Source organism: Chamaea fasciata, unplaced genomic scaffold, assembly GCF_029207755.1.
Source record: "Chamaea fasciata isolate MVZ Bird 193981 ecotype frontalis unplaced genomic scaffold, bChaFas1.0.hap1 SCAF_10, whole genome shotgun sequence".
Classification (NCBI taxonomy): domain Eukaryota; kingdom Metazoa; phylum Chordata; class Aves; order Passeriformes; family Sylviidae; genus Chamaea; species Chamaea fasciata.
Window position 1 is genome coordinate 24,188,644 of NW_027094095.1, and position 20,603 is coordinate 24,209,246.

At 41.0% G+C, this 20,603-nt stretch overlaps 1 protein-coding gene across 2 annotated transcripts; it reads right to left on the reverse strand.

Annotated features, from left to right (window-relative positions):
- Positions 1–1,566: 1,566 nt before the first annotated feature.
- Positions 1,567–20,235, reverse strand: MKNK1 (MAPK interacting serine/threonine kinase 1). 2 transcript variants are annotated; one of them, XM_066192765.1, is made up of 12 exons: positions 20,152–20,235; positions 17,057–17,155; positions 16,281–16,378; positions 14,754–14,833; positions 13,254–13,327; positions 10,415–10,519; positions 7,400–7,455; positions 6,763–6,858; positions 5,795–5,989; positions 5,006–5,170; positions 4,355–4,395; positions 1,567–3,430 (listed from the first exon to the last, which is right to left on the reverse strand). In XM_066192765.1, the coding sequence occupies exons 2-12, from the start codon at positions 17,151–17,153 to the stop codon at positions 3,202–3,204; spliced, it is 1,236 nt and encodes a 411-aa protein (XP_066048862.1). In that variant the 5' UTR covers positions 17,154–17,155; positions 20,152–20,235; the 3' UTR covers positions 1,567–3,201. The 2 variants fall into 2 exon arrangements, with proteins under 2 accessions (XP_066048862.1, XP_066048861.1); XM_066192764.1 differs by having other exon boundaries at positions 4,355–4,398.
- Between the last annotated feature and the right edge of the window lie 368 nt (positions 20,236–20,603).

Consider the following 20,603-nt stretch of genomic DNA (forward strand, 5'->3'; position numbering starts at 1 on the left):
AAATTACTAGTTTTGAAAATTAACAAAGCTACCTTGTAAGCCAGCCCACCCACAGCACTCCAAATAACAAAGGCATCTTTGCATCCCTGATAAAGGATTCAATAAACATGTGGGGAAAGAAGAGAGAGCAGAAAAAATACCACACAATGAAATATGGGAGCTTCCTTTTATGCAACCAACAATGCAGAAACCACGCTGGTAAGCACAAGGCTGAGTGCACTTTGTGAAATATTGCACATAAAGGTCAGCAAAATCCTACAGAACATCCTGTGTCACTGGTTCCCGAGGGAGAACCAGTGCGACTAGAGCTGCTTGGTTGCCATTTGTTTGAAATTATTTCCCCATAAATCATGCTGATGGCTCTCCCTCAGTTTGCTCACCCATCTCCCAGAAAAACCTAGGGGATGAAAAGCAAAATTTTCTTGTGGGTTGCCTAATCAACATTAAAGATCAGCTTAGCTGCTCTGATGCTCTCCTTGCTGGTCAGAATATCTTTCTGAATTCTTGAAGGTCACCTTGTGCCTTCCCAGCCTGGTTTCCTCACCAGGAAGACACTTCTCCACAATTTTTCAGAAGCCAGGGAGCCCACACAAGCTGCCTGGTATAGTTCATCACATGTAACTGAAAAAACATGGCACAGATTCAGCCGTTCCCAAAGGGAAAGCACTGGGATTCAGTGATGAAGTATTCATGTTCCACAGGCTGCCAAACGAGATTCACAGGAAACTCAAGCAGACCCAGCACCACCTCAAAAGCACAGATCACAGAGTGCCTGATTCAGTGACCTTCCACCTAGAAGCAAGAACCTCTTCCTCACTGACATGAAAAGAGCATTGTGAAGGCCTACCAAATGAGGCCCTCTGGGGTTAACTCACCTGAAGAAAGCTGAACTCTCAGTGAAAGGTAAAGATCAGAAGGAAAGAGGCACCTGTTGGATCATCAGCTGAATCTGACTTCTCCTTTTGAGGCAAAGAAAGATCCAAGACCTGCCCCACTGAAACATCACTCCTGTACCCCTGCCAAAAGGGCTCCTGTGCTCTCGGCTACCTCTCTTGTCCAGGAGGAAAAAGGATGGGAAGATAATTGTAAAGCACAGTTCAACTAAAAGCATTTCCTTTGAAAGAAAGGCAAGCACAAATAAAGGGCCTGGCACCTGGTTTGAGATTCCTGCTCTTTTCAGATTTCACTCAAGGCATGAGCTGCACAGAGCACTGGAGAGTGCTGCATCCCACACCTTTGGGAAAACAACCTTCCCCACCCAAGAGCCACAGACCTCCAAAGAAACCAAAAAATTACTCTACAAGAGGCACTCAGAACTAGACTACACACAAGAGCAGAACAATTGGCTTTAGTTAACATCTCTTCTCTGCTTGGGGCGCTTTTCTCAGTTCCCAAAAAGAAAACAGAGATCACAGACTGATAAATAAATCAGTAGAAGAGGGAGGTATGCCTAGTCCTCAGAGACTTCAATTGCCCTAAATCCAATGTCATACAAACAAGTAATTCTCTTTTCTGTGTCACCAAAAATAAAGAGAAAAAAACCACAAAGAACTGCCAAATGTGTTAAATACATAACTTAGGGCATTTTAATTAAAAAAAGCAAAATACATTTCATCATTCATTGGCTGGCACGACGTATAAAAACTTTTAAATAACAACTTTAATATTAGTCACAAAATACAGCATGTTTTATAAAAATAGCTGTATGCACTGATATTACCGATAATGTAAAACCACTCTGAATAGGCCATGCAAAGACATTCAACTTTGACCTTTCAACTTCCAGGTGCTTGTTGCATCTGCTACTTTATTCCTTCTCACTCTGCTTGGGAGCATTTTGTGCTGGCACTTGGGGACCTCCTCCTACCCCCCTGCACACAAAGCCCTGGCAAAAGGTTTCAGAAAGGGATGACAAGTTAAGGTGCATCATGGGCAGCTCAGTGGCCCGATTTTCACAGCTTATGTTTCTGAAAGTGCTCAACATCTGTGTCCTTCTCCACGGACCTCCCTTTGGTCACTTAAAATCTTCAGCTCTTCAGCCAAAACCCTTCCAAATTATTCTTGGCTCTGTTGCACCACATTATTGAAAGTGGAAGCAAAAATCTAGACATTCAGCAAAAACCTAGACACCCAGCCTGAGATTATTGCAGGAGGCAGAGTTCTATGACTGCAGCACCATTTCTGTACAGTTGTACCTCTGCTTGTGGCATTTCTAAATTATTCACACACCAAATTCACTGATGTCTGTCTGTTCACATTAGGAACTCCAGGCAGGACACACAAAAGGTCATGGAGAAATAGTTTTACAGAAAGGAAGGTTTAGCTGAGGATAGCATTAATATAATAAAACCCCACATTAGTATTAAAAAGCCTACCTAACAGTAGATATAAACTGTTACATAAACAGTCTGTTACACTGCGATTATCAGATTTAAGAATGTAACTGTTCCAAGGGGACATCATGGACATCAAACTCCAGAAAATTAAAAAGGAGATGGGATGGAATACATTATAGTTAAGGGCAAAGATATGCCAGATAAAAACCCCACCTCTCCCAGTTTTCACCCGACATGCTGACACACAAATTATCAACAACATAAAAAAACTACCCAGAAGTTCTCTCCATCTCTAGAAGTACGAGCAATCCTTGCACCTTTACGGTACCATCCTCATTCCATTTAAACCAAATGAATGTAATGGCAACAGAGATCCACCCAGCCATCATCTCCATTCCTGAGTCTACAGAAAGAGAGAACGGCACTGTTGGTTGAGAACAGTCCCTGCTGCTGGCAATAACAGCAGCACCTTCAAAATGTGCCATCAAGGAGAGCAGCCATTGGCAGGGAGAGGCTTGGTGCTCTGCTAGGCAAAGTGTGGGTTTTTCCTCATGTTTTCAAGTTTGCATTTTAAACTGTGCTCTTCTAAGAAGAAAATGAGGAAAACTTAGTGATTTATCACCTCATATAATGCAGCAGCAAACTCATCTTCTGCAGTTCAAAAAAATCAGTTGAATTATCTTAATGCACTAACTCTGACAGGCAAAAAAACATTCCCATAAAAAGCTATCCCCTTAATGTTACAAGTCACATCACAAGCGCAAGCTCCTAATCAAAGTGTCAGAAACATAGCAGCTTTTCTCAGCGCTGAAAATCCAAATAAGAACACAGACTGATCCCACCCCCCACGCAGCAGGGAAGAACTTCAGAAGGCTTTATGGGGAACCGGCTGGAAGTCGCTGTTTTTGGTGGCGTGTGCCATGGCCCTGCGCCGGGCCAGGCGGGATTTGGAGGGAGGGGACAGTCTCATGGAGCACACGGCGTGGGCGGTGCTCTCCTGCTCCGCGCTCAGCTCGCTCTCGTGCTGGGACAGCTGCCGGTTCAGGGCTATGGCCTCGGCAGCAAACAGGGTCAGGTCCTTCGTGCTGCTGTTCCTGGCCAGGGAAAGAAAAGGAGGAAGCGGTTTCAGCGCAGGCACTTCACCCACTTGGCCTCACAGCAGAGTATCTATTTCCAGGCGTGTTTATTTCTTCTACCAAATCATTGAGACAGCAGGCAAAATGACCAGTTAATATTTGCATTTATCCTCACTCAGAGGACCAGCAATACATGACAAAAACACTCTGGGATTTTGGAAATAGCCACAGTTCTACTCTTCCTTCTGCCAAAGACTTCTGATTATAAACCCAGGAAGCCACCTGAGATGGCACCCTTAATTTCTGCCTGTTCTCAGAGGATGTGCATATGTGGCCATTCTGCTGTCCTTCTCCAGAGAACTGCAGTCCCACTATAACTGCATCTGTGGCTTAAGGAAATGCATTTCTGATAGGAGAACCACCTGAAATCACCAGCAGGAGACACAGAAACATGTGTGACTCAGGCTCTCTGGCATACAGAATCTCCCATCAAATCACTTCCAATGAGGCTTGCCCTGCTCACAGTAAATGGATATTGTGAGTGCCACCAATTACAAGGAAAGTCAGATGCAAGTCTGTGTTTATGGTGATAATTCACCCATCAGAAGGCAGTCTCTTTGGGGAACACATGCGTTTATGCCTTTTTCTCCCCCTCCTGGGCAGCAAGCTGACAAAACCATAATTATTTCCTGCCTAAGATTAACACTGCACTGCAGGAATTCCCTCTAATGCTTTTCCCACAAACAAGCAAGATTATATCATAAAGAAAATTCAGAGCTTTAATATTTCTGATGCTCTTAACAAAATTAGTGTGAGACATTTATGAAGCTCCATTCTCAGCCAGGGATGTTACCTCCTAATTTGCCAACTCCTCTCTCTCCACCCAATCTTTCAGCAATTATTCTTGGCCAAGTTTACAGATGTTTAGAAAATAAACCCTACCTTTGAAGAACTTGAGGGGTGGGCAATCCCCTTTCAGGAGCCTGCTAGAAGAAGCAGTTAAGAGAAATTAGTTACATATTGGCAGCTGGGAACCAAACTTTCCCACCAGTGACAAAAACCAAATGACTCCCCCAAATCTTTACAACTAACAGATATTGCAAATAAACTAATTCACTGTGGGCTTAACAAATCACTGTTTGCAAAGCATATTTCATAATCTATCTCCCCTCACAGGAAGAATTCACAGCTTGAAGGTGTAAGACTACAGCTTTGGAAGCTCTCCAGAGGGTCTATTCCTTCTTTCCTGAACTGGGAAACAAAGAGGACACTGCTGCTCTTTTACGACAGTATTTACCAGCATTCTGTATTACTGTATTAGCACAATAATTTGTGTACTGCAGTGCTTGCTATTCACAAGAAAGCCATTTAAAATACACAAGGCAATAATTAAACAAAACAAACACTTAAAGGCTGACATATTCATCCAAATATTTACCATGCAGAAAAAATAAAGCCACTGTGTATCATTTAATTCATCAAGATACAAGCACTGAAACACACAAGGACTCTAATAAAAGGTTCAGAGACAGGGAACAGCTTGTTTGTCACTTTGGAAGAAGAATAACTCGTAATATAAAGGGGGATACATACTCCTTGAACCCATGAATGTTGCAAAACTTGAGCAGCACTAAGTCGTTCTTTGGCATCACAAACCAGCAGCTTCGAGATGAGATCTTTGGCCTCAGAGGAAATATGTGACCAGTCCTTGTCAGGAAATTCGTATTTGCCCTCCTGAATGCTCTCAAAAAGCTTGTTCTAGTAAAGGAAAAATTATTCAATTGAAATGCACTACAACCAGAAGGTTTCTCAGGTGAGACTTCCCACTCACTTTTATCCACCTAATACAGAGGGCAACAACTGAAACCATCCAGTCTCCATATGCAGGCAATGGAGAGTGACAGCCAGCTCCACAGAGTAGCTCAGTGCAGTCTAAGATGGACACAATACACTGTCTGCTGAACACACTTCCCCCCACCCCTAAGGGGGTAGCTAAAATACTCTAGTTTCTTGAAAATAAATTCAAGCCCTGCATAGCAACCCTCCCAGGGCTCAGCTTTTATCTGAGGAATTGCAATGACTACCTTAAAGCAGATCAAGGATTACAGAACAAGGGAGGATTCCAGAGTGGGGAAGAGGGTGAGGAGAAGCTTTGAGATCTCACAACCCGAGGAAGGCGAGGCAGCTGCCCAACCTTACTTTAGAAACTGGTATCACTCAACTTCTATACTGCCACCCTCACTTCTCAGTGACAGCTCATCCTCTCATCTACCTGCCAGCATCAGGCACAGCTCTCCACTGCTGACATTACAGCCAAGTACTACACCCAAAGCTCAGGGGAGAGCTCTGCCCTCCCCACACCCCCAGGAAATGCACATCCACCTGGCAAACTCTGCAGACTTCTCCTCTGTCCCAGCCGCAGTCGGTGCCGCAGTTGCCCACGAAGGGGGGGTAACCACTGAGCATGATGTACAGGATCACCCCCAGGCTCCATAGGTCACACCTCTTGTCGTAGAACGTGGCCTCTTCCATGAAGACTTCCACCACTTCAGGTGCCATGTATTCTGCTGAGCCACACTAAGAAACCAAATTTGGGGGAGAGGTCACATCAAAACAAGACTCAGGTTTATCATTTTCCACTCTTTATACCAAATGGCTTGGTGTAAAAGCAGAAAGCAGGCATTAGTGAATCCTGAAGTTCCTAAAGTACCTCAGCAGCACCATAATCTGTTCCACACAGCTGTGAACCTTTAATTCAAGGTCAAAATATTAACTTACATCTTTCAGGTTTTTAAATCTTATCCATTAGTTATCAGACAAGTGTGTCAGGGGAATAGATTTCTGTAAGACTTCTGCAGCACTGTCAGAATTTCTTTCACACTAAATGGTAAAAGCACAGGACTGCAGTTTTTCAAACTAATGTGTATTATAAAACCACACACTGATTACAGAGCTTGCATTCTCCTTAGCTCATTGGCTTGGCTAGAGAATTAAAACATGGGGAAATGAACACAAAACTAAAGTGCAAAGTCTGTCCATAAGCACACAAAAATGGGCACAAAAAGTTTCCCCAATTGATTGTCTAAGAGAGAAGCAGGACCAATGTGTCACGTGCTGGCCAACAGGAGAATTAACACTGTGAGCTCCTGTGCTTTTGTATATTTGTCCTGTGACTGGGAAAGAGAGTATTTATCACACACACACTTGCTTGAAATGAACTGTCCAGCACTGGGTGTAGTGGCAGTAAGCTCTTTGGAAGGTCTCCACTGACCTCCTTATCTCCTGTGGAGACAAGAAAAATTAGTTTACAGTAGAACAAAGAAAGCACAAAGCCACAATAGGTTTCTCACCGGCGTTGTTAATTCAGGAGTAGTTATTGGAGTACATGCACTGTTCAGCTTCACCCCACTGCCAAGATCAAAGTCACATATTTTTACTGGTGATATCTAAAAAAAAATAAGAGGCAAGGAAGACTGGGATTAATTCAAAATATATGAATTTGTATGTATGTGAAGTAGAAAACCCCAGGATAGAACACGAGTCCCTAGTGAGATCCAGTCTCTTACAGCCACCTTCCACTCCTTGCATTAACCTGCCCTGCCCCAGCTGCACCCACACCACCAGCACCTGATCCTGTTACATTATTTTTTCATTTGGTTAGGGAAGTACACACCAGGGCACTTTGAAAACTGGCCATATAATGTGGCCTCTAAATGCTGCTTGTCCATCTGGGTACTGGCTCAGAACAGATGAGGCATTAGTGTGCCATTGCCATCCCTCTATGAGGCCAATTGGCTTCTTATCTCTTAGCCCCATTTTCACAGCTCAAGAAAGAATTTAGTCTCTTTTAAGCTTCACTTCTGTTAAATTTAGTTGAAGTTCACTAATGGGTTCGAAAGTTTTCAAGAAGAAAAAAACCACAAGGACTGTTTTTGGGAACCAAGTTAAAAAAAGGCAGTTTGGAAAGTTAAGAGACCAGAGCAGCACCTTTTCTGGAGATTCACACAGGATGTTTTCAGGCTTCAGGTCCCTGTGAGCAATACCTAAACAGAGAGTACAAATGTTCATTAGAAAGGATACTCCCCTGGTTTATTTCTCATAAATTCTCTTTATTAGAAGATGGCCTGGGAAATATTCTAGGTCTGAGCCTGCCACACACACCTACCCCTCCTAAATATAATAACGTAATTATAAAGTGCAACTGTTTAAAGTCACTGTTGCATCCTGGTATACCTTTATCCTCCTTTACTGTACAGGAGAGTCTGTGAAGCAAATTAAGAACCTGCTAACACCAGAACTTTTTGTTAGCTCAAATTACGTTCCTTAAAACCAGCTTATTGAGATGACTGACCTGTAGGAAAGTTTATCTCTTTACACAGTTTAATGAAATTATTTTTGTGCCTTTTACAGTAAACTTCTTTCCAGATGCATCAACTGGCTTGCTGAACTGTCAGCACAGACAGTACTTAAGACACTCTGCCCTGCAAAAAATCCCAAGTTCCTAAATGAAAATACCCCTTTGAGGTACATATTCAGTGCTGAAGCAAATGAAAAATTAAAGGTTCAGTCAGAGATGCAGAAGAAAAGCTAAAGGAAAACAACCAAAGGGCTTCTTCATTTGACTCCTATCAGAACAGGCAAACCTAACAGGGAAGCACAAAGTTATCTGTGTAATCCACTTGCAAGGTGGTTCTCTGCTGTCAAAGAAGATCTTCAAATGTCTAAAATCACAATTTCTGGAAGTTTTCCATTTACTATGATCAAACCCGACTGGAAGGTGGAAAATGAGAGGCAAAAAAAAATCAAATCAAATGAGCAACTTGGCTGTAATTTAACTGCAGTCCAGTCTTGATTTAGAAACTTACACTCCAAAATCACCTGATATGCTTCAGAGTACAGGAAGGAAAATTCCACCAAACTCTAGGCAAGGGACCTTTTAATGTAGTTCCTTCATCACAGTCCACAAGGTGTGGCTTAAAATGTAACAGCAGAGAATCCAATCTAAAGGAATCAGTGTTCATGCTGACACAGTACACACAGCTTTGGTACAAAAGATGGCACAATGAAACTACCAAGGTGGCCTGTGCTGACATTTACAACAAGGCTGACCAACTCCCAACAGTTGGCTTGGCTCACAGTGGGAAAGCCAACAGTGTCATTTTGTATTATTGTGTGAATTCAAATGTCTGATTATGTAACATTTGATTTTGCAGTTGCACAGCGCACTGAGAAAACAACTGCCTTTAAACACCCCCCGAGTAGATTATTAGCAATAAAGCACACACATCCCAAGTGGGTGTAAGGCAGGATTATCATCCAGCTGAGTTTTAAACTACTTCTCGCAAAAGAATTAGTTGTCCTCATTCAAATTTTTTTAAAAGCATTTAGCTATAGGACTTCACCATTAAGCTGTGCAATAAACCTGCTTTAATTTCCTGTTTACTTTAGTGTTCTGTATCCTACTTACTAATTATTTTAATGTCACACGGAAGAACCATAAAGAGAACAATAAAATGAAAAGGGGATGTAGTTGATTCTGCAAGCCATGTCCCCACTGTCCCAGTTCATAGCAAACAACAAGAAAGCAGATTGCTGCTCTACAGCTATTTTAATCAATCACCCTCCTCTTGTCTGGGAAAAAGGGAATTAGAACTAAAAGCTGAGAGAGAACTACAGACAGGTATTAGCTCAGTTGATGTTAGAATGGGGTACCTGGCCTTCCACCTGTTAAGAAACCCACTATAGCCCCATACATCAAAAAAGTATCTTTCCACATATTCAGCCTAAGTTTCCTGTTTCCTATACATCCCATATCTCAAAGTCAAAATCTTCTAAATGCAGGTATTCAAGAAGCACCTTCTCTGAAGGTTTAACATTGAATTATCACATAGACAGGCTGGGATGATTACAAAAACCCTTGATCCAAACTAAATTTGGTTTCAGATTCAAATTAACTTTTTGTAATAGTCACAACACGTGACAAGATCCACATTCCTCAGGTCTACCCCTTTTATCCTTACCTATTGCTATAGTTTTATTTTTAAAACTTCTGTTTAACTTGTTGGGTACCAGTGCTGTGATTCCAACCCATCTTATAAACAGCCCTCTGACTTAAAAGTACAGACTATAACTAAACATTTATTGAACCAGGGCCAGTACTATGAAATTTAGGCAGCAAATGAAAATCTGCTGAGATCTACCAGTCTAATCAGAATGGCAAAAAGGAAAAGAAAAAATGTATCAAAATGAATAACTCATAAACAGTCTCCAACTACATGTCATTCTATCCAGAGCTAGTCACTGTAACAGTAACTGAAGCTGCAAGGCCAGATAATGACAACATAGCAAAGACTTCCAAAGTATCCATCACATTCAGCCCAAAAATATACTCTGGGATGACCATGATGCACAGAAATTTTTAAATTTAAACCAAAATATTCGCAAGTCAAAAAAGCAGAAGAAAAACACTAACATAAAAAAAAAAATCTCTACAAACATAACTGCTTTAAATGTAAGCAAATTCCAAAGGAACTGAGGACACCTTCAAATAAAGACTATGGTTCACTTAGGTCTCTCAGAATCTAACAGTGAGAGTCTAAATGTGGGGGCCAAAAGCCACCAGGTTTTGTGACCAGCAGAAATTCCGAGTAATTACAAAAAAGTAACTCTGTTGATCTGAAAGATGAGGAAATCAAAATTTTATTAGATCCCTTCTGAGTAACCTTTATGTGGTGGCTTGTGTAACAGGACCAGACTCAACCCTAATGTTAATGCTCTCTGGATGCTGATTCAAGTTTCTTCTTGAAAAGCCTGTACCATCTTAACATTCCCAGCTACTTAAAATACTACAATATGGAAATAATATCAGAGGAAAACAGCTTAAGTCATCTGGCATTGCTGTAAATGGAAACAATAGCAAAAGCTGGCTACTTAGAGATAAATGTGCTTTATAACCTGAGTGTACAGCATTAACTAGTAAAGATGGAGGCAGCCTTCTCTCACCTTTTGTATGAAGAAAGTCCAGAGCAGAGGCAATGTCTCTCACCACTTTGCTCGCTTCTCGTTCATTGAAGTGCTTCCTCTTCTGTATATGGGCCAGGATTGAACCTGTCAGGGTAACAGGAGAAAGGAAAAACCTCAGTATGAAAGCTGAACTAGTTCCAAGCATCATGAATCCATAACCTCATTTTCACACTTGACAGCAGCCTTTTACAGCAGGCAACTTCTGTGAAGCAAAGAAGGGAATGACTAAGAAGAAAAGGCACAACTGAGCAGCTTCACCACTTAAGTGTGCTAGAACATAATTTTCAAACAGTGCAGCTGTCTAGTTTAAGCACAGCATGAGAGGCAATCACTGCCCCAGGATACGACTGGTCTGTTTTCCACACACTGGGACAGCAGAGATTTGCCAACAGTACAGTAAAACTCAAACATCAGCTAAGGAGATACACAAACACTTCAGCAAAACCCAACCTACCCCAGGTCATGGGTGGTCATACTAAAACTCTGCTCATTTTCTATACTGTCACCACTGAACCCCTGCACTGAATGTCAAGGATACATGTTCTGTACCTCAACACCATCAAAGCAAAAAGAGATTTGACCTTTAAAAACACATCAAATTTCCCACAGACATCAAGGCAAGGCTTCTGCAGTGACTTAAGGCAAAATTTGCCCAGGGATATAGACTCTGACAGAAGACCTCTAAATTAAAACATACTGAAGGGCTGGTGGCTTGCAGGCAGAGCCTCACTGGTATCCCTTTAATAAAGAATAAAGGGAGGTTTGATTCCTCCTTTTCTTAAAGTGAATTCAGTCAAGCCATGCTGTGTCAGGTGGGTGGAGGAAAGCCACTTTGGACCAGGTTATTAGATTTCAAACTCAAACATTTTCCCTTGCCAAAACCAACACCTTCTAGTCTTCTACAGATTTCTTGAATGCACAAAGTTCAAGGGGATTTCCTGATGTAGTTGTTCTTTGCATTTTTAGAAAGCAGTAACAGCTCTTCAATTTTTCCAGCCCTGTGGAAAATACCCCACACTTTGCAGGAAACAATTCAGAGCCATCTGAAGTGCTCACTTCATTCAGCAGGTTTATCTGAAATTACCTTTCTGAATAGAGCTGATGTTCAAACTCTCTCAGGTAAGAATTATATCAATAAAAAACACTTTGACTGACTTTATATTCAGCCCATGTAGAGAATTCTCATGAAAAAAGAATAGCAGGGCACTCCTGCCACAGTTGTTCCTACCTCTCCAGTACTCATCAGAGAGAAAGCATCATACAGCACCTCTCAAAATGCATTTCAGAGGAGAAGAAAAAAAAAAAAAGAAAAAACAGAAAAAAAAAAAGAAAAAACCTCCTAACTATCAAGTACAATTGAATCAGCTCAATTTTAACTCATTCAATTATAAAATGCATCAGACAAGGATACTAAAGGGACTCTGGACATCACAGTGAACTGGAAACAGACAAAACAGGAGCAGAGCTCCTTCAGTTACCAGAGCTTCTGGAAGGCAAAGTTGAAAATGGAAAACCTAAATGATGCTCCAACACTGTAAGTAACAGTAGCCTCTGAGACTGCTAAAGTAAGGCTTGCATTGAAGATTAATGTTCTCATTCTTGCCAGCCTTGCCACTCACATCAGAATCTGCAGAGCATCAGATCTGACCCTAATTCCCATTCTTTGTCTTCAAACCATGTACCTAACACTTCAAATACTGTTTTTTAAGAGAAAACTAGCCTCAGCCCTAGCTGAGCCTGTAAAAACAGTAGCTAGGAGGGAAGGAGTAGCATTATTATCCTCTCAGCAGCCATGCAGGTACACAGACAACCACAGACTCACAAAGAAGAGGGTTAATTAATGGAACAATGTGGAGATGAAAAAAAAAAAGACAAATGCAGATTCATCTCAATCAAGTCCTATTATAGCTAATTTGTCAGAGACATTTGTGCATTAAGACAAAGTGTTATGGGAAAACACAATAAAAAGATGCAGCAATTCTGAGAACAGTTAACCAAAAGTTTCTACTCAAAAAATATACACATCCATCTCTTTCAAAAATAGTTCTGCATCTATGCAGGAAGAATTTTTATTTCCTGCACATACAGTTTGCTCCTGGAAACCTTCTTGACCAGAGACAATAGATGATGTTCTCTGGGCAGCAGGATACTCCAGCAGCTCAGTTTTGCTTTGAAGGGTTGGCCACATTAACTCCTGGTTTTGCACAGCCATGCAATTAGTGTGTACTGTAATTATATTGCTTGCAGACAAACATGAGAAAGTCCATACAGTGCTTGCTGCAGCTTTCTCTTTCCCCAGGAGAGTGGGAAGTGCTGGAGCCCAGTGATCACTCAGGCCCCCTTGATGGGCTCTCAAACACTCACCAGCACCACTGGTTCTCAGTAACAGCAACCCCAGGCACAGGCAAGATGATTTTCAGAACAGAGTTCCACGGATTCCAGGAAATGAAGTCAATCCTACATCAAGGAACTCTTCCAGAGTATACGGATGCTGCACTAGGAACATGCACAGCACCTGACATCCTGTGTGTCTCCCCCTGCCTGAAGGTACTGTGACCTACTGACTGTATTTCAAACCTGCCACTGTAATAGAGCTGACATTTCCATCACTCAGCCACAGAAAGGGATTGCAAATGCATGACCAAAGCCATCAAACACTCAAGAATAACAAGACTTCAAGCTGTCTATAATACTCCCTCTACTTCTTGTCTTGAAATTCTCAAGCATTTGAAGTATGTTCTTCCATTACTACTTCAAAACAGAGGGAAATAGGAGCAAAAATGATACAATGAGCAAAGGCAGAGTTTCTGCACCGTACCTCCTCGGAGCTTCTCAAAGACCAGGTAATATCTTGTGTCATCTTCAAAAAATTCTATTAACTCCAAAATGTTCCTTTAAAAGAAGAAACAAAAAAGAAGGGAATAAAAGAAACAAGCATGGAATGTACACAGCAATTAAGAATTTCAGCGTGGATAACTAGGAAGTGCCAGAAGTAATCAAAAATATAAATTCTGCTTAAGCAAGTTGCTTTGGTTGCCTGTGGCATTAAAACCACATTTCCAACTCACACTGAAATTTCAGCATGGGAAACAGGCCAAACACCACACTCAGACAGGACTGTGAGAGCTCTGCTACTGCTCAATTGACAGGAAGATAACTGGTAGTAGGTTGCATTTAATAATTTAAACACTGCATTTGTGCTGAAGGCAGAAATAAAGAAAAAATTATTAAACTGGTGTTCTTGCTCTCTGGAAATTACAAAGCAAAACACACAGGGCTCAAAGGAGACAGGCATCTGCCAACAAGATATTAAATCCAGCTCCTTAGTTGCCATTCTTAGACTAGTTCCTGTTAAGCTCATGTAAATTCTTTGCAGCACAAATATCCCAGGTTGCTTTGAGAATGTCAAACGTGTAAGTCAGAATTTTTTTACATTTAATGGTACACCCAACCCCTGAAATTTTGCATGTGGTCGTGTGAGCTTGAGTTTTTCATCAGTTGACTACTGTTTGACCATTTACTCTTAACCTCACAAATGAAGAAAGACATGGTCTGCTCCTCTACAGCACAACATAAGCCTATAAGTTTGGTAAACAAGTTGGTTTTAAAATTATTTCTTTATGTTAGAAGTATTTGTTTGAAAAATTCAATATATGCTGCACAATTGTAATATATATATACTATCTGTTGTATATACATTCTGGATTAACAGAAACATCTAAAACTAGCTTCAGAACTAGCTTCAACCCGTCACAGAGCTCTCAGAGCATGCTGCCAGTGCCTGCACAGCTTTTCTTCCTCTTCAGACATGAGTAGCAGCTTTACAGTTGCTTCATCCTGTGGCTACATGAAGTCAGCACACACCCAAGTGAGATCTAGTGAGCTTATTGCTGATCTAAGAGTTCCAGTGCAAAAGCAGGAAGGCTGACACGAGGAGGACAAACCACACAGCAGGGAAAGGAATGGTATGATTTCCTTTCCACAGCAGCTGGTACCATGTCAGCTTTTGCTGATGGTGAAATCACAGGGGAGAGTGTCAAAATGTTCATTTCTCATGTGGACAACAGCCATGCACCATTGAAGCACAATCAAGCTACACTGACCTGGCTGCTAATTGAGTTATGGAACTATTAATCTGTAAATAGTTCCCCTAAATTTCACAGGTAAAGAAGGGGAAATTCTTATTCTGAATAAGTCGAGTCTAAATTTCAAGTGGTTTTAAGGAGATTACTGCAAAGCTTCTAACCTTGTCACACATAAAAATTTGAAAACAAATAATCAAAACACTTTAAACAAACAAAGACAAGACTGTACTTACTTGTTACCCTGACACTGGTACAGAGTTTCTATTTCACGAAAAACCCGACTCCGACTATGCCCAGCATTTTTTTCAATGATCTGTGAAAAAGAGTTTTAAGAACTCATATTTGAAAAATCACTGCAGGAACTATGCATGTAGGTCTGGAATTAGGTAACTGTTCCAAGGTTTGAATCTAGGGCATACCCACTGGAGAAAAACACTCCACCTTTGTTTGTTTGTTCAATTTCTCATCTGCCATTTGTTTACAGAGCAGAGCAGTGTCAGTAGAGCTCTGGAAGGCATTCAGAAATTAGGGCAGGAAGAGAAGAAAGGAACTAAATCCACACGTTACACAGCCAGTGACCAGTTACCACAAGCTTTTTCTTGCATCACTTTAACTTTGCAATGTGCAGAACAGGATATCCTCTTCAGTTCTACCAAAAATAGATTTGAGTCACATCAGACACTGAACAGTCAAAAAGAAGAGATTTGTCATAAGAGGCATTTAAGCAAAAAGTACCAAATTCACCACAAAATGAGAGTTAAGGTCATAGTGTAAACTTTATGGAGACCCAATAACAGAACCTAAAGAAAACACACATTGAATCTCAGAGCCATCAGAAGTCACCTCCCTTCACACCATCCTCAGGGTGAAAGAGGACAAGAACAAGCGCTTTCTACAGAGGCTGAGCCTGAATGATTGCTGCATAAACTGAAGGCTCAGGACATTACCAAAACATCACCACCATCTGTATCCAGGCCTGGTTTCTTATTTCTGCACCCTGAGTCCTCTGGTGCAGAACAGGCAACCATTTAACAGTACTACACAGCTCTCTGTATCTGATCACAACCAATTCCCAATGCAGAGCTTTGTTTATTTCTACCCTTCAACTTCAGCAATTTTCCAAAGTACAGAAAAAAAATCCAGCATCTATAGAACTACATTTTTAAAAGGCCTTAAAATTTTGTGCCTATTTTTGAATAGACTCAAACATAAAGCTTCCCTATGGCTATTATTTGTGTTTGCAATTAAATGGGGGACTCAGGGTAATAACAAATTAGTAAATGAGCCCTCACGCTTCCCAGTGATGTTACAGAAAGAAGACTGGCCTCTATCAAAAAATAAAGACAGCTGGACATGAACACTGGCAGCACCTGATGCACTCTGAACTTGGAGCAGCACCCAAAATTTTGCACTATTTGGGAGGCCATGCTGTATAATGACTCAGCCACTTCTTTCACAAGGAGACAAAGGCAGACTACAACCAAAGAAGGGCATGAGAGAAAAGCTTGCCCTGAGATCCAAACATCACAGTGATTTCTGCTTGTGATTTCTACCTGCAGCTGATACACCAGCTGACCCTGGCATAACACTTAAGGTGACAGGTTTTCTCAACAGTTATAAAACAAGCTCATTTCAAACATCAAAAATTTCCTAGAAGGATTTGCTATTACCCACTCCATTGCAGGTTCTCCCTGAGATACTCAGCGGAAGAAGACACATCACAGACAGAAGTAATGCTGCTGGTCTTATTCTCTACTTACTTTCACTGCATATTCTTTCCCAGTTTGGAGACTGACAGCACCCTGAACTTTAGCATATGCTCCCTCACCAAGCAGCTCAGCAGTCAGCTTGTACAAGTCTGCCAAAGAAATCCAGAAGAAAGGACACATCCATCAAAGTGCATTTTGAAAGAGAAAGTTATTTTGATGAATAACATCAAGACAAGCTCTTTATCTGATAAGCATCCCTCAAATTTATGTAACATTAAGGCAGACACGCCAGTCTTAACTACACTTCCTTTTTCACCTCCCTCTTTCAAGTTCCAGAAAAATTATGATTAAGCTTTATTACAGCACCAAAATTACACATTTGTTCACACTAGATATGTTTTACATCTCAGCAATCTCTAGGATCTCAGCCACCTTCCCTGTCTTCATGTAAAACTCTGAAAAAATTTTTTCAGGTGGAAAACAATTAACTCTTTGCTCAGAAAATGCCTACCATACATAATCTACTTGCAAAGATGGTGTTTTGAGTATAACAAATATGAACATTTAAACCTAGAATGCTACTACCATCTTCATTTGAAATGTACTTTCCATCGCAACTTGCCCACTGAGAAGTTTTACACTGCTCAGTTTTCTCATTGAACTATATTTTACTTAGAAAACTTCACAGTATTTGTGCACACATCTATTCAATCAAAACATTTTGACATCAGCACTGTTCATACCAAAAAAATTGCAATGTTTAGCTAACAGAAAAACAGCAGAAGCAAAGCAGACTAACAATTAAAAGCTTTCAAATTGTCACCAACCTTCAAACTTCCCAGGGACCTGATCAGTGGCTCTGGTTCTTTTTTTCTTTTTCCTTTTCCCACTGTCTGCTATGGGGACAGGCTGACTGCTGACCATCTCTGTGTGACAGAACATAGAGGAGACTTTAACAATCAATTACTTTATGGGGAAAATGCACATGCTCTCGTGTGTTTATGTTCTTATCTATTCAAAAGTTCCTCTGCTTTTCTTCATCACTCAAAAGAGGCTGCCACCTCTTTTTCAAATATCAGAGGAAATCTAAGAAGGCAATTTGGGTGCCAATCAATAGTTGGGGGGGGGAGGTTGATAAATAAATGTAAAAACAGGAGGGAACAATAATGCATCTATACTGAATGCTTATCTCACAGCACAGTAAGGCAAAGCCCAGAAATAACCCACAACAGAACACGTGATGATACCAGACAGCACTTGCAGCCCTCACAAGGGCACTCTTTTCTGAGCTATTCTACTGTTTTACAAAGAGATTTTTTTCAAATCAGCTCAAGAAAACAAGCCTCCAAAACAGCAGGAAGATGTGGGGAAGTTTCAAAGCACTCAGTGAAACAAAGCAACCACAGGAGTTAAGGTATCACAGGAGCAATCTAGGTCAGTTGATGCTGCCGAAAGGCCATAAAGGAAACCATTTCTCACAGAACCATAATGTACCTTTCTAAAGCACAGATCAGTGGGTAATTTATGTTCCAAAGCAAGAAGTGTTTATGGCATCTAGTTTTTTCCTCCATTACTAGCTGCAGACACTACAAGAGCTTAGTCAGAGATAACAATTCACTGATGCAAAGTAATATGGCAGAAAGAAAGCAGATGCATATTGTTCTTGAAGGCTTAAATAAAAACACTGCCATACTTGTAGAGATAACCTATCTCCAAAAAAGTTAAATGATCCCACACTGAGGCACTTCACACCAGTCACATCCAGCTGAGTTTGCCTCAACAGTTTAAAATCCCAGCTGAAAGTCTTCAAGGCAGTAGCTAAGTGCACCTAAGACATTTTACAGGAGGAATTCTGACTAAATTCACTTTTACTGGTCTTGTACTACAGAAAAAGCTAAATCAATAGAAACAGTAGTGAAAGAGCAAATCCCAAAAACATCTGTCAATTCTCTTTTAACAGAGATTGCGAAGAGCACAATCTGCCTTTTTGTGCCTTTCACTGTTTCTAAAGTACTCAAAACACAGGAGAAGCTCCAAGGCAGAAAACATTCCACAACAATCTACCAATACATGATATACTTCTTTGCTCCATGACATTTTTCTCGTTCTTATCTGTCAGTAATAGCTACTGTGAGTGTCACTTAGAACCCACATGTCTGAAAATCTAGGACAAGTGTTATTTTCAAAGTCCTTTCGCCTTAACAACTTAGTGAAACACTTAAACATTTATCACTCAAAGCCTCAAAACAATGGTAAATCCTCATTTTCAAGTCTTAGGCAGTATGTGTTCAGAAATCATAGTGATGGATGTTATATGTGACTTCTTAAATACAGTAATATAAAGCACATTTTACCAACTCCTGAAGAAATAGCTTCCTTTTAACTCAAACTGACACACATACAGCTTCAAATTTTAACAGAAAGAGAAGATGAGCCTTTGGCAGCTAATTCCAGCTCTCCTCTTTTTCAATTCAACATGTATCAGCAGTTACTGAGAATGGAGACTGAAATGGCACACATGAAGCTGCTCAGACAGGGTTGCTCTGCTTGAAGGTGGTGCTTGATTTCCACAAGGTGTCAAATAAGTAACTTTAATGACCTGACCTTCTACAAGTCATAGCTAGACAGATCCTATTCCATTTCAAGTATCACAGTTTCAGAGTTTGAAACAGACTAAAAATCAGCAAAAACTCCAGAAGGTGAATCCTCTCTAGTAGCACAGCTGACACAACCAGCTCCTGCACTCTAACAGCTGCCTCTGATATTTACAGTCAGCTGTTTAACTCCCTACATTATTTCAATTCCCTTTAGTCTGACTCAATTCCTAAATTACAGAGAATTGCTTCCCTGAAAACAGGAAGTTCACTAGTCATGTATACAGAAACCAAATTGCTGAAAAGTGGACATTTCTAACCTACAGTCTTGACTAAATTTGTCATGAAACTAAACCATCAAACGTTTGCTGTATTATATTCTTATTACTGCTCTGGTCTGCTATTTTACATCATTGTGTAGCTCACTTCTGTCAACACAGCTTATCCTTTAAAGGTATCACAGCTTCACTCTCATTACTCACTTTGTAATAATGAACCAGTACTTAAGTAACAGCTGGTACTACAAAAAAATGCCTTCAGTCCAGCCAAACCCTTTAGAGATTTTTTCAAGCTTTCAGAGAAATACTTTTTTTTTTTTCTGCAACGGTACAACCAAAGGAGTTTCTGGTGACACTGAAGGACAGTGTGCCTCAACCATCCAAGCAATGCTGAGTTGTTATGCATACTGCAGGAGTGCTTCTGGTGACAGGGACACTGTGGGTTCTGAGGCAGCTCACCCTGCCAGACACAGAGCTCAGGGACTGGACGGACTGCTCTGGAGGGAAATGGCCCACGGACCCATCAGGTCCAAGATGAGTGGCTTGAAATTCTCATCTGTCCTTCTCCAGCCAGGTTAGGATTATTACTCACAGGGTAATGCTACCAGTAAAATCCACACTGTAAGTAAAATGAGAGCAGGTTTCTATCTTAGCTGTGGTTTTGTTGAAGCCCCAGAATTTTATTATCATCATCATAACTCAGTGTTGAGGCAATATTTAACACACACATTATTCAGAGCCTGTGTGGGAAGGCAGTTACAGCCTTTCTCTTTTGCTGTAAAGAAAACTTGCAAACAAAGCCAAGAGAAGAAGAAAGGGAACAATTACCACAAGTTTCACTTCATTCAGACCTTAAGTCGTCTTTCCTCTTGCTTCCTAACACTCCACATATGAACATGCCAAAATCGACTACCCAGACCCTAACTCCCCTTTCCTTCTAATCTGCTTCCCAAAGGAAGGAAGAGTATATTTGGAAAACAAGCACATGTGTGTAACAGGAAGCACCTGGAGAATACAGAAGAAATGCTTTTTCTATTAAGAAGAAAATACCTCGTTTGTGCGTTTGAACCCAGAGGAAGAAAGCAGAGTCCAGGTACCACCACCTGCTCCAAAACTGGGTCTTTCTTGAGCCAAGTTGTTCTGGAGCGAAAAGAAACACCATCAGATTACCACTCAGAGATTATGAAAATGTTTTTCAACACATTTAGGTAGTGCCCAGAGCCTAAAGACATTGCAAAGACCTATTGTGCGAGGCTTCATGTGAACACACAGTGAAAGCACACCCCTACAATTTCACTGGAATAAAATGAAAACAGATTTCAGTCCACTTTTCCTCCCAGCTCAGTGTCTCACGTTGTTCCTGGACCCTCCCTTCTCCATCAACACTGATTCCTGTAGATGTGGCTCATGATGAAACTGGACACACTCAGCAGGTGATGATTCTACAAACCCATCTACTTGCAGGAAGCTCAGAACAATCCAAGCGGCCTTTATAAAGCAAC

Excerpts from the sequence above, each read along its gene's own strand:
- MKNK1 (XM_066192764.1), bottom strand. The coding sequence starts at position 17,153 with ATGGTCAGCAGTCAGCCTGTCCCCATAGCAGACAGTGGGAAAAGGAAA. Across the intron at positions 14,834-16,280 it reads GGAAAGAATATGCAGTGAAA|ATCATTGAAAAAAATGCTGG; the intron begins GTAAGTAGAGAA and ends TCTTTTTCACAG. Across the intron at positions 5,990-6,762 it reads CTCCTGAATTAACAACGCCG|TGTGGCTCAGCAGAATACAT; the intron begins GTGAGAAACCTA and ends TTGGTTTCTTAG.